This window comes from Gallus gallus, chromosome 1 (genome assembly GCF_016699485.2).
Source record: "Gallus gallus isolate bGalGal1 chromosome 1, bGalGal1.mat.broiler.GRCg7b, whole genome shotgun sequence".
Taxonomy (NCBI): Eukaryota; Metazoa; Chordata; class Aves; order Galliformes; family Phasianidae; genus Gallus; species Gallus gallus.
In genome coordinates this window covers 57,018,163-57,032,248 of record NC_052532.1, presented here as the reverse complement: position 1 = coordinate 57,032,248, position 14,086 = coordinate 57,018,163, and the positions used below count along the sequence as shown (strand labels likewise).

The window sequence follows — 14,086 nt, the reverse complement described above, 5'->3', positions numbered from 1 at the left end:
CCTGGAGATAGAGGGGAACTGTGTGGGATTCCTGATATTTATCACTAAGGAAGGATCAGTGGCATGTTCTAACAGTCGTGTTTATGCAATTGAAATGTAAGACATCCTTTTCCAGGGGGAAAAATTATGTGTGCTTGTATAGTACAGAAATGCATGTTCTGTTGTTACAAGTCATATATGTAACTAACAACAGGACTAGAGAGAATGGCTTCAAATTGTCCTGGGGAGATTTAGGTTGGATGTTAGGAAATACTTCTCCAAGAGAGTGGTCAGGTGCTGGAATGGGCTTCGCAGGGAGGTGGTGGAGTTGCTGTCCTTGGAGGTGTTCAGGAAACATTCAGATGTTGTACCGAGGGACATGGCTTTTTGGGAACTATTGGTGATAGGTGGATCGTTGGACTGGATGATCTTAGACATTTTTCCAACCTTGCTGATTCAATGATTATGTACATGAAAGCATAGGACTATCTTTTGCCTTTTAAGCAGTTGAGTTCCTTTTTTTCCATTAGAAGTACAGTTATGTAGAATCCAAAAACTGTTATTGGTAGAAGGAACCTTTCTTATGGAGTTGTAGGGTGGAAGTAATAGTTTTCAGCTGCACTTAATTTATAAAGTAATTACAGAGTAAATCTTTTTTCATTACTCCAAATTCATGAAATTGTGTTGAATTTCATGGTGCACATGAAACAGTCCATTAAGGACCATAAAAAGCCTATAAAAGACCATATGCCTAAATTACATCTATTAGGAACTGAATGAATATCACTTGCTCCAAACCCTGCCCTCCTCTTGTTTCTTTCAAGTATTGCAATAACTGGAGGTCAAGCAGACTTATTTTGCAGTCTCTTTAATTGTAATTGCTGCCTAAAGGCACTGAGTAATTAAAGTTCCCATTACTTGAGATATTTCTAGCTTTTATTGTAATATGTGAGAGCAGGACAGTAACATGATTGTACAAATGTTGACAAAATGTCCTTAACAGTTAAGGTCAAATGAGACCCTCTATACTCCTTTTATTTGTTGTGAAATGGAAGTATTGAATGAGTGGTAATCGCTATTTTAACCACTCAGTGGTATGTAAATACGCCTCTGTTTTCATATGAACCCACTCATTCCGTATCTTTGGATTTAATATTGCTGCACGTATGTTGGTTTTATTTGATAATGGATCAAATTGGAATAATAATAAGTCTAATCTCTACTAAGTCTGGATTTGAGGTAATGAAAAGGTTAGTTTGTTTACAGTCACTTCTCTTTTTCTTGTAAAGGAATTAAAACTGAGATCCCTCCACTGGAAGCCTTTAGATTGTTCAATAGCTCATTGATATGATAGAGGACATTTACAGTAGTAAATCTTTACCCAGAAAATGTAAAGAGTGTGGTAAGTCTGAAATGTTTTGTGATAGCAAAACTTCAAGCTTAATGTAGGTTTTTGAGTTTGATGGTTGCCTTTGTAGCAACAAAGCAGCAACTCAGGTTCATCAGTGGGGTATACAAACCTTACAGAACAGGCCATGGTATTTCCTTGCCACAGTGAGTTGTGTTGGATCATGAAGTGAGTCTCATGACAAGTAATGCTGGTACTTTTTCAGTTATTTTATCTCATGAAACAGCCAGTCCTATGAAAAAGAGCCTACCATTGTTGTAATGAAAAGGCTTGTTTTTCACAACTCCTTGTTCTATGGCTCCTTCTGCTTCCTTCACTCAGATATTTCGAGTCATTAATTAAGAGGAAAATATTCTGGTTTTGCTGAACTTGCCATCCAGTTGCATACTGAATGTGATGATGGTGAAGTCCCATGAGTCTCAGAGATACTGTTAGAGTGAGGGAAGGGAAATAGTTTACAGCTGTGAGCCAAGAGCCTAGAGACAGCGATGAGAGGGAGGGGAACTTCCTCTATGGATGATTATCAATTTGGATTAAATCGGCCTCAGATTGATGGAAGTGAATAGCACTGAACGTGCAAACCAGTCATTTGTGTAGCGTATAGATTTCCTGCAGTAGAACTCCACTGCGAGGGAAGGAAAAGAAAGAAATACATTACAAGGTAATGTGATACAGTCAGAAACAAGATTACTGTCTTTTGACAGTTCATTTCAGCTGAGCAACAGTTACCTATCTGGTGTGTCCTCTCTGTGCCTTTCCAGTCTTTTTGGCTGTTTTTGAATTGACCAAGAACAAAGACTGATGGGTTTTTTTCAGAATTTACTTTGCAACCATTTATCTGAGTGTAGTCTGCCACTGCTAGAGCTAATGCTTTCACTTTCTGCACTCATCCCCTTATCAGAAGAAGAGCCTGGACAATCCTGGCTGCAGGATGAAAGGACAAAGTTGTATGTAAAAAGGCTGTGAGTGTAGTTTGATAAAGCGGTGAAGAACGTTTCCTTCCAGAAATTGCAGAACTAAGAAAATGCAGTAGTTTTTATATGCATAAAAAGAACAGGAAATTATGCAGAACACGTGTGGGTAGCTTAAGCAGTTCAATTGATAACTCATCCTTCTGACATCTGTTAGAAATAGCAAACTACCTGTGCACAGAGCTGCTGGGTGCTGCTGAGTTTTTTGCTTGGTTTCCGTACCTGGGCATTACCACTGACTTCTGTGCATGACTTTCACCTTCTCCCAGAGTTTCACACCTTGGCTTTGTCACTGTTCAAGCACATACCAAAGTATGTGCTTGAACGGAAGGCAATGTAACTTAAACTCTGTACAGCTTCTTCCAACTTGTTATATATTTTTTTGCCGAAGTCTCATTTCTGTCTGTAGAATGCAATATTGCGTCGCTTTCACCAAAATATTTGTGTAATTTTGCCAGTCTGTCATGTTGATGATGTCATCTGTTTCCTTCCACTGCTCTGATCATCTCTTGATACTTCATAAAATGTGAGCAGCACTTAAGGACTTCTGTCAACTGTGCCTATTGATCATCTCTAGGCTTCTTAATAACAATGTTGTCTGTTTTTTCGTAGACAAAGATGGAATTATCCAAAGCTAATTGGTAGATAAGAACCCGCAACTGAACACTTCTGCTTTCACCCATGGTGCCTTTCACTGTTGTGAACATCTAGTTTATTGTATTGCTTTCTGCAAAACCATGCATTGTAGATAGCTACTGAAGGTCTGACAGCTGACATCTTCTGATCTGTGGAGCTTCAGTTCCATAGGATTGTTCAGTTCTTTTGAATGCTCCTATGGCTTATATCTTTTGTTTCCTATGCCTCTTAGCACCTGCTCAATTTTACAGGGCTTAAAGCACCTGGTATACTGGCTCCTGACCTGTGGTGGTACTGCCATTATAGACCTGCCAAGTAAAGTTGTAATTGAACCTGGTAACAAAAGAGCAATTCAATTGAAAGAAATAAAAGGGGTAGAAAGCACCCATAAGAAAGCTGAAGAACTGGATAAAAACAGTTCTGAAAACTGAGCATTGAAAGGATTTAGGGAAATAATTTTTGCATAAGATCTGCACCTTGTTTAAAAATAAAAATGAATTTGTGTTTTAGAGTTGCTCAAGAAAATAGGTGCTAACGAGCTTTTAATTCTGTGCTTGTCTGAGCAAGTGAGAAGACACACTGACAGGTTTTTTAATTTGGAGGATGGAGTTCGGTGAGTTTTACATAAGAAGAGTTTTAAAACTGACAGCTATTGTTGCAACCATCACTTCAGGATTTGTCAATTGACTATGGAAGAAGAATGGATTACCTGAAATATTGAAAGTAACTGACACATACTATGTTGAGTTCAGCACGTATTTAATTACTCCTGCAAGAGGGAGACTCAGGCTTGCCCTGCTTTGATCTGTCACTCCTTGGCACCTGGGGTAGGGCCTTCAAGCTTGTGTGTGTTACTGTGTCCAGCTGCCTAGGAGTGGAAGAAATAGCATGAAGCTCTGGGGTAGCGCTTCACTTGTCTCCCTCCTCACAGGGCTGGAAAGAGCGAGCTGGGGAAGGAGAGTAAAAGCACTGTGTGCAATATAGGGGTAGGGAACTAAGTGGACAGATGATAGAAAAGAATGCTCCCCATTAACCATACAATTTTCTTCTAATGTCTGTAATTAGTAATAGGTTTGGGCATCTTATCAAGGCTTTCTAATATGAGTACAAGGAAAACATTTCTGTTTGTTCTGGATGGAAGAAATAATTAATGGAATAAGCGTTGGCTGTATTAAAAGCTAAGTATGGCTTCTGGAATGTAGATAAAATCCTTTCTTAGGTAATCATAGCTCTTAACGTCTTCCCCTGTGTGTGAGATGCTTCTCAGAGCTAACAGACCCCTGGAAATCACTGTCAAATATTTGAAGTAACTGCTTGACTCAGTACGGATAGAAATAGCATTAATAACACTCTTCTTCTAGAAAAGAGGCTGTAGGGGCTCCTTGATAGATTTTTACCACATTTTTGGAAGTACTCAGTATTGCAGCAGCTGAAAACATCAATGATTTTTATCTTCCCACATACTTTCTCACTGTTATATCTGTCCTTGAGATGATGTTTCCCAAAATACAGTTTGTGATTCACTGTGGAAAAACCCTTTTCCTAAAGATTTATCTAAGCACTGTAAATAGTGGAAATCTTTACTGCAAAGAACTTGAATACTATGATACTGGGAAGTCCTGGGTTGCAGTTACCAAACGCTTTTAAAATGTGAGGTTGCACATTCTTCTGTAATGGCCACCAAATAAGCCTTCATCTCTACCAACAAAATACTGATGAAAAGGGCAGCTAAGTTAGGGGAAAGAAGAATAAAGATCTGGATGTTCCTAATGCTACGTGGGGGATAAGTGTTGTTTGTAAACTGAAACGAGATGCATAGATCCCAAGTGGCCAAAAGCAGTTGGCTTTAATTTATAAAGGCAGGTATAGTAATTGAACAGAACACTGCACTGGGGAAGGCATTATAACAAAGGTGGGATGACAGAAGGACCAGTGTGATGGAAAGGTGCTATAAAGGAAGGGAGGAAGATTGCTCACTCATATGAGAACATTCCAGGTTCATAGGGGAAAGCATCACCAAGGAGGCAGCTCCAGAAAGAGATCCTTCTGCAGAGGCAGTCAGCCCTTAAATGAGGTCTAAGAGGGGTGCAGCCAGGCTCCACCCCTTCCTGTCTCACAGGTGAATTGCCTTCATGTGTGCTCCCCGGGCTGACCTGATCCTTTCCCCAGGTGATCAATCAGTGATTCAGGCTGTGACTCAACAGTTCCTGTACAGAGGGAAGTAAAGGTTAACAAACTGGATTGTTATACTCTCAATTACGGTTCGAGAGGCCTTACTTAAAATTCCAAAATATCATGTCTTTCTTAGTATATTACAGCATCACCTGTGACAAATTTTTCTGATTTTTCTAATTTAGCAGTATTGACCATTAAAATGGAAACAGCTGTTCACATAGTGAGGTTGCATATTGTGCCTGTACTTTGCTTCAGCTATCAGTACCAGTGCAAGCTGTCTGACCTTTTGGCATTCAGGCACTACGCAAAATAAAGCAGTGTACAAATGCATAGATGGAGTGATAGTGGTATCAATTAAGCTTCAAAACTCAGTCAGCTTTTTAGTGTTATGGGAATTTTCATCTTTCTTAGCTTAGCTACTGGAAGCAATTGAAAATGAGAATGATGGTACTGGAGAGATGCTTATCCCTAACTGCTGTGGCTTTTCTAGTTTATGTCTAATACTCCAGGGAAAGTAAATTTGATCCGGAGGCCTTGCTGCTGCCATTTTTAAGAGTTCAGCTGTTGAATTTCGAGAGGGTATTTCATTCCTTGTTGCTGTATTACCGTAAATTTATTAAAGAAGATTGCTGATCTAGAGTGTGTTTTTTGCAGCAGCAGACACACAGTCTGAAATGGATCATAATGACAAATCTCTGGTTGTTTCAAACTGCTCGTGGTATTCAGAGAAAATACTAACACTAGGAAACTTAGTGGCTCCATGGAGAGATTCACATGAACTTTCACCAGGCTCCTAGCACATGTTGATCAAATGTGTTGGACCCAAACTGGAGTGTCTAAAGTTAGACTAAGAACAGATTTAGACATCCTACTAAATGCAGAAATCCTGATTTACGTTGCTGTCTATCTTCAGCCCCTATTTAACTTTAGCAGGATTTGCATTTGATCAACAGTCTAAAAGGTTAGACATCTTTTAAATAGAAATACAGTCTTAGTTTCCAGAGGCCTGGAAGCTGTCATTTAGGCTTCTAAGGTCCTTAAAATGTATGGACACTACCTAAAAGATGATAGAGGAGGGGAGAGAAAAATGATAAAACCACTTGGTGTGCTTGAGTTTAGACTAAATTTCTAATGGTGTGGGCAGGAAGGAGAAACCATGATTTGCTACCAGGTTTTATCCTGGGTAAATTTTTAAATATCTGACTTGTTATTTTTACTTTCCCTAATGTTTTAAATGGATTGTATAGCCTGGTTGCAGCCTGAGAAAGCAAATTTCAAATATAATATGAATAATAAGTAATGTAAAAATACTTATGTTTTTGAGGAAATCCCTTGTCAATATAATCTTGGCACAGCTGTGTATCATAATATGGATTCTGTTGAGTTCTGAGGTCAGCCCTAATTCTATCAGTAGGTTGCAACGTTAAGTAGTAACTTCATTTTTTTTTTTTAAGCTCTGGTGCTTGTGGGCAAGCAGTTGTCATCCTATGGCATGTATGTACATTGTGTATAGGCATGCCAATTTCTTATGCTTCAGAGGAACTTGGCAGATAAGCAGGCCTTTGTACGTTTTATTTAAAGTTTCAGGAGTATTCTCTTGTGTATGAAAGCATATGATTTGCATATATACTGATACACAATGTAATTAAAATCAACTTTCCTTCTAGTTTAGATAGCTGTAGAGTTGCTTGTAAATTTAAAAGATGCACCTGTTTAAATCTAGTATTCGGCTCTTAGAATATACATTTTCTATAACTTAAAGAAATACTACAAATTGACCAAAACTGGGAGCCTTCTAATGATACAGTGCACAAACATGTTTATTGTGGATAATATACATGATTAAAGGCACTTAGTTTTTGGAGTGAACCAACAGAAGCCCAATGGCAGCAACAAGCACAACAGCAAAGAGGAACTTGGAATTTTGTGCCTGGAATGGAAATGTCTGAATAGTACCTTTACTTCTGAAATGCCAGTAAAATCCTTCATGCCATAAATTATGAGAATGTTCAGCGTAATCTTTTTTTCTATAGTAAAGTACAAAGTAACTAAATAAATCTGTATTTCAAAAACTAGTGATGTTAGAAATCAGCCTCGGGGTTGACCCATAGGACCTGACCTGACCTGAAGACTTGATGTATGTCAGCTAATATAGTCTCTAATGTCAATAGGCCAACTGCGTGGCACAAGCTTTTTCAGCTAGAAATACCTTGCCATAGATCTTTTTTGCTTTTCTTACACTTCTTAAATTTAAGTCCATCAGACATGTTCTGTTTTGACCTGGTGCTGTTCTCTGTGTGCATGTTGGTCGTCAGCTGGTACTGATGTCTCACCAAAGCACTTAATTTATGAAAACAAGATTCACTGGAGCTATTCTGTTTCTGCTACATGAACTATTGCAGCTTCTATGTAAAAATAATTGTTTTGTAAAAAAGAGAAAAACATATTTAAAGGCTAAGAGTAGATTTCCAGTTTCTTGGTGGTCTATTGCAAGATCTTCTACTGTGACACTGTGTTACAACACAATATTTTGGAGCATTCACCCCTATTAAAAAAAAAATAGCTTTTTGTGAGTTCAGCGGTATAGAATCCAAACCCAGCAACAGTTCCCAGTTCTCTGTGGTCAGTGTTTATGCATTTAAGATAAATCATTTGATTTTTGAGTTTGCATTGGTGACAGATGAAGCTGCCAGTACAGACATTGTAGGATTGGGCATTTTGAAGGATTTGGTGTGACTAGTGATAGGACTAGAGGGAATGGCTTCAAGCTGCGCCAGGGAAGGTTCAGGGTGGACATAAGGAAATACTGCTTCTCTGAAAGGGTGGTCAGATACTGCAATGGGCTGCCCAGAGAGGTGGTGGAGTCACCGACCCTGGAGGTGTTCAAGGAACGTTTGGACATTGTGTTGAGGGACATGGTTTAGTGAGAACCATTGGTGATGGGTGGATGGTTGGACTGGGTGATCCTGTGGGTCTTTTCCAACCTTGGTGATCCTGTGATTCTATGCATGGAACTCTGAAGGAACGAAGCCCACGAGTATCTGGAAGTGATGTAACGTTGCATGTGTTAGTTCAAACACTCTTTTGCAATGTTCATGAGAAAAGGAAGTAAGTATTTAGAAAAGTATTGGTGAAATGATAGCAGTTTATGACTTTTATGAATTTTTGTTTACTGAAAATAGTTCTTGACACATGGAACTCTTACAGGAATTTACATGAAAAGCTGTTCCTGGAAGTAAGAGTGGGATGCTTATGTTACTGGACCACCAAAAAATGCCATTATTTATAATTGTGTAACTTTCAATTTACTTTTGACCTTAGGATGAAAATATTTCGGCCTTATGTCATGGCGTTTGTGGTCTATTCACAAAGCACCAGACACTTTCAGTTCTTAAAAGGAATTGCAAGCAATTCTCAGTTTCCTGCAACGTTTACGGTTCAGAATTGTGGTCTTCGCTGTTACCCTTTTTCTTTCTTAATCCCCACTGTCAAATTAATGTTCTCTTTGTTAATGCAGTTGGTATGATGACGCACATTTTGCAAATAAGTCTATCCTGAGGGATCCTAAACCTTCTTAAATAGAGAGAGGCCAATCACTGTTTACTTACTGTAAACTACCTGAGTTTGGTTAAAGCTGCACGTATGCCCCTGGAGAAAGAAATCCGTAGTAAATGCTGTATTTGTGGCAGCATCACTGGAACTGTAAGCATAGTTATTTTTCCTCTTAAAAATAATACATTTTTCTTGCAGATGTTTTGGTCAGTTTAATTCTGTAACTTTAATTAGAAACAAGCTATGCACAGAGAACTGGAGAAAAGCACGTAAATAGAAATGTACCTTTCCCTGATGTAAATATCCCTTTTCACATCAGAAATATGTGGCCTGACAAATCTCAGTCTTGCTGGAGATCTAAGTAGGAAATTCCCTTCGTTACTCTTCAGCTATTACATCTGTGGGCCTCTTTGTTTCTTATTGTCTATATAACATCCTTGATTAACACCAAAACGTTTATATAGCACGAGGCAAAAGTCTCCTAGCTGATTCACATTTTCAGATTCCGAATTTTGAAGATATGTAGGTCACTGATGGTAATGCCTCCTATCTGTTTTCATGAAAACTACAACAGATACAGAGAGCACAATAAGACTATTTGATAGAGCAAATTCGCAGCTACGGAACGCTATTTTTCAGCATAATCACCACCTTTAGCGGTGCATTTTTGCCAGCGATGAACAAGAGGTGACCCACTGTCACTGTCAGTACTGAAACACACTTTCACTGCCTCACTGTGCTCATATCCCCTGTTTAGTCTCCAGAAATGTTCAGCAAGTGTTGATGAATGTCAGTGGGTGCCATTTTTTCTGCACGGAGGAGTTCATTGGCACACCTTTGCTTCGTGGATGCTTCTATGTCAGATACTGTTGTGTCAGTCTGCCCTTCGGCTGCCGTCTGTCACACGGCAACAACATGTAATGGCATTTGGTTCAGCCTCTCCTGCCATCCCACCAACCTCTGCCTCTGTGGGCCGTGGTCATAAGCTAGGAGGCGTTACCTTTGGAGCAGCCTTGGTAGTACTTCTGGATAGAGACTGAAATGATCTCGTTACAAAGGAAGTTGATGGAAGCCATCTTTAAATGAAGATATATACTGTTACAGATCTGTATTCATGGCATATTTGTTTAAAGCTTCATGGGCAAATGGTGCTCAGCTTTTTAAAGGAATTTGATTGGGATGGACTTGTATAACCTTTGCTTGTGGAAAATCAAACTAATCACATATAGTTATGGGGAAAAAAAAAAACAAGGATCACTTTGTATTTTGTGGATAGGGCAAGTTTAGTTGTTTTCTAATTGAAAAAAATTCTTATACTCTGGTCGAAAAAGAAAAAGTAGTGCCAGAGGTGAATGGTGAGCAGTGAGCGAGGTCAGTTGTCAGATGCTGATGGCAAAAAGCAGGCTTTTGCTTCTCTTAATTATTGTGTTAATGTATTACGTTCCAACGGAATGATACATCTGGCTTTAGTGCGTGCAGCTGACAACATTTGTTAAAGATTGCTGTTCTTTAAAGCAGGTCTAAATTAGACTGTATGGTGCTGGTGCTTAAAAACTATGATCTGTGATTTCTTTTATCCACTTACTTGTTTCATGGATTAAAATTGGCTCGGAAAGTTTAACCTGAGTTGAAATCCGTTATTAAATCTTCGCTTCCTGTCCTTGAGCAGACAGTTTTGTTCATATTTCTGGGAAATATGAATTAGTTCAGAATGTTTTTTTGTTTTGCTTGTTCTCAGTTTACACTTCTATTTTTATCTGAGGCTACTACATCATTAAAATAGCTATTCTTCCTTCACAGGCCTATGAGGAGTACACCAGCAAACTAGATGCTCTACAGCAGAGAGAACAGCAGTTATTGGAATCCATGGGAAATGGAACTGATTTCTCTGTCTCCAGTTCAGCTTCAACGGACACAGTTGCATCATCTTCCTCCTCTAGCCTCTCTGTAGCACCTTCATCCCTTTCAGTTTATCAAAATCCTACTGATATGTCGCGGAATAACCCTAAGTCTCCACAGAAGCCTATTGTTAGAGTCTTCCTGCCCAACAAGCAAAGGACTGTGGTAAGTCAATTTCTTTCAGCGTATTTGGAACCTCAGTATCTCCTGTGTTCTTCTTCGTGCTAAAGTTGATTTAGGACCTGAAAAGACAGCCGTATTTGTGCTCCGCAGAACTCAGTTGTTTTGATGTGTTGGATATTTTCTACAGTGTTAATACAAAGATGTGTTCTGTACTGCAGTAGTGGACAATGCTTTCAGCAGTTCTATAAGAGTTGAAGCAACTTTGGAGTATTTGCCAAAAAACAGCTCTCTTGAATGAATAGTATTCTACCATTTTTCAACAGGTAGGGGAGGCCAGGAAGCTCTGTTTCTTGTAATATGCAAAATTACTGATTAGTTTAAAAGGACCAGTTTGGGGAAGTTAATGTTTTCCATATAGTTAAAGTTGTTAGCAGCTGTGAATGCTTGATAACTAGAAGCAACCTCTTGCAGTTAAGGAGGGCTGTGCAAAATGCTTGTTGGCTTTTGTTGTCTTTTCCCTCCCAGCTCTCTGTGATGAGTGCTTTATGATGGGAGCCTGAGTCTATCAGGTGCTGTGTAGAGAACTGACATGGGGGTGGACACTGCTGCTGTTAATAGGAGCTTGCAAGCATTGCTGTGTTAGTGTTGCCTGCATACTGCTCAAAAATTGCTGTCTATCACCTTTGGCAGTGTTGCAGTGATTCCTGGAGTTGCAGGAAAAGAGTTGACTTTTTGCAGGCTATCTAACAGTGCTTTCATAGGCATGATGGTTTCACAAGCTTGATGCCTACTGAACTGTCTCAGTACATGCTTTTGGACAATACACTGACCAGCAAACAGTGATACATGACTGTCAGCAGTTTCTAAGCTCTTTTTTGCAAGTTCTTCCACTTACAAGGGAGGCTGTGGTCCCAGTGGAAGTGGAAATTGCGATGATTGCACAGCCAGTGTCTATGTGAAGCCAGTGCTTTTCATAGCAGCCAGAGACTGGCTATCACTGAACTGTGACAGCCGGCACGTGGAAATTCATTGCCAGCAAAGAGGTGAAGATACAAATGACACTGGAAGGCATGTTGTCTCCTTCCCCTGCTACTTTCCCTTCTTCCCTCCCACAAAGCAACAGAAATCAGAAGACTTACTGTTGTTTGAGTTTTTTTTTTTAAACAATAGCTTAATAATTGAGGACATTGCTGAAGCGTGAAAGTAGTTTTTGGATTTTTAACCTGGAGAGAGGGGTTTTTAATATAAACTACAACAACTTTGTAGCACAGTGCAGATGTATAGTGTTAAACAAGATGATTTTGTTGTCTGTGTGCGAGGGTTGGCTAGGCACCTAGTGCTACCTATACTTGAAATCTGGAGAGAAGATAGTGAACTTCAGAGAGACCCTGGTGTCTTCTTTTGTGTGTTTTGTCCCAGTGTGTGGCTGTTGAAGCCCCAAACCCTGTGATCAAGCTGTCCGCAAGTATATCATTTCCTGCATTGTTCTGTGCATTTCTTGTTTCTACATGTTCTATTCTTTTTCTCTAACCTGTATAGAGTGTTTCTACTCTTATTTTTTTCTCCTCACATGCAGTATTCTTCTACTCCTTTCCTCCTCCTCTTTTTTTAACTTCCTCCTCAATCCTTTTATTGGAGGAGTATTTTAAGGCTTTTAGCAAGTCTGAGCTATTTTGCTTTTAAAGCAATCATTTTGTATGAAGAAGAGTTTATAGTTATGCAATACACTGCAGCAAACTTGTAGGCATGTGTCATTTTTTCTGTTTTTTATAAATGTGTGTTTCAGCAAGTTAGAGTTAGACTACAAGTGGGATCACCGGAGAATACTGTTGGCCTTTCTTTTAGGTGTCCTGTTTGCACAAACAAGTTCAGTCACTTTCTGAATATGTAAATCTGATTACAGTTGAGGAATAAGAGGTATCACATAGCTCATACTGAAATTCAGTTACAAGCAGTTATTTAGGCCAGTACAGAAGTACCTTGCCTCATCTGCGAATGCTGTATGTGTGTTGCTAGCCCACTCTAATTAAAGTAAAATGAGCTGTCTTAAACCAATGCATCTTTAAGGTTTCAAGTAACAGTAACAGATTAGCGTGGTATGCTCTGAAGCATGTGAGACTCTTCTTCCCCAGACTCCTCTCACTTCAATCCCTAAGCTTTGAGGTTTTTGATGAACATAGTGATTTGGCAGTATTGGTCATGCTCATTAGGAGCTTACAGACTCAATTGCTCTAGTTAAGTGATCAAATTCAAGAATACCAGCTTGTCTATGACAATGTCTTAACTAGGAGTTAACTTTCTACCTTGAAGATGTGCTGTCATTTGAGGGAATTGTGACCAGAACTTAGCGGTAATGCTCAGGGGAAGACGAGTTTTTCCAGCACTGAATCTAAGAGCTTTTTCTGGTTATAGGAGGCAAATGAGATTTAAGTTGGATATTTAATCAGGGAGAGGCTCCTGTTCTTATCTCCTGCTCTCTACTGGAGTCTAAGCACCATTTGCATTCCCAGAGTTGTTTCCAGCTTGCTGGATGTGGGGCACTGAGCATAGAGCTTCATGAAAATTTGTAGTCTCGTGTTGTTGCAGAATTTAAAAGCAAACAAACAACTTCCCCCCGCACATACCACCACACACCTGTACCAACAAAAGAATAGGAGGCAGGCAAGTGGTAAAGGGAAGGTGCAAGTCTCCGTAGTCTCGTATCTGGTCTGTCTGCAGCTGCGCTTATGTAAAGCAACAGACAGGTGCATGCAGATGCAAAGAGGAATGAGATGCACGTGTGGATTCATTGTCTGGAAGCTCAGGTTGATGGGATTCAGCAGGTACTTATAGGGCACTGTCAACAGAAGGAGGCTAGACCTGAGAAATGTCACCAGGCTTTGTCTCTTGGGAACAGTCTGGAGAGGTCCTCTTTGGTGGTGGGACAGACTTTAGGCCAGATTGTTTCCTGCCAGGTGTCTGTGGTGCAGAGCTTTTACCCTGCTTCATATGCTGTATAGCAAGGTGGAAGTCAGCTCCTGCTCTGCTTGGAGCAACTCATTTTTGGTTGAAAAATAAGCAATTAGAAATATATGCACAGGTCTGAATCATTAATTTGCAGTATCTGCTGACCAGGGAGAGAGCTGACTTCTTCATTCAGTTTTGCACTCTGCTTGGACCTACTTAAATTGCTAAGTTGAAGTTGTATTTAGTAGACATAGAAAATTCTCTGTTTTAGAACCGGAAATTGGTGTTTATAGGGACTCTGAGTGTTGAGGTTATTGGTCTTGAAGTTGAACTTCATGTCTGTGAAATGTGAAACAGACGTATTACTGACGATGTTAGGAATTTCTTGTATGACAAC

The 14,086-nt window shown here is 39.6% G+C and overlaps 1 protein-coding gene across 7 annotated transcripts in view; it reads left to right on the top strand.

The window, feature by feature from the left end:
- The window catches only part of BRAF (B-Raf proto-oncogene, serine/threonine kinase), an 82,575-nt gene that overhangs the window by 15,218 nt on the left and 53,271 nt on the right, over nucleotides 1-14,086 (top strand). For all 7 annotated transcript variants that reach the window (XM_025146848.3, XM_025146843.3, XM_040666037.2 and 4 more), the window contains exon 3: nucleotides 10,522-10,785. In XM_025146848.3, coding sequence (XP_025002616.2) covers nucleotides 10,522-10,785 — 264 coding nt within the window. The remainder of the gene's footprint in view (nucleotides 1-10,521; nucleotides 10,786-14,086) is intronic.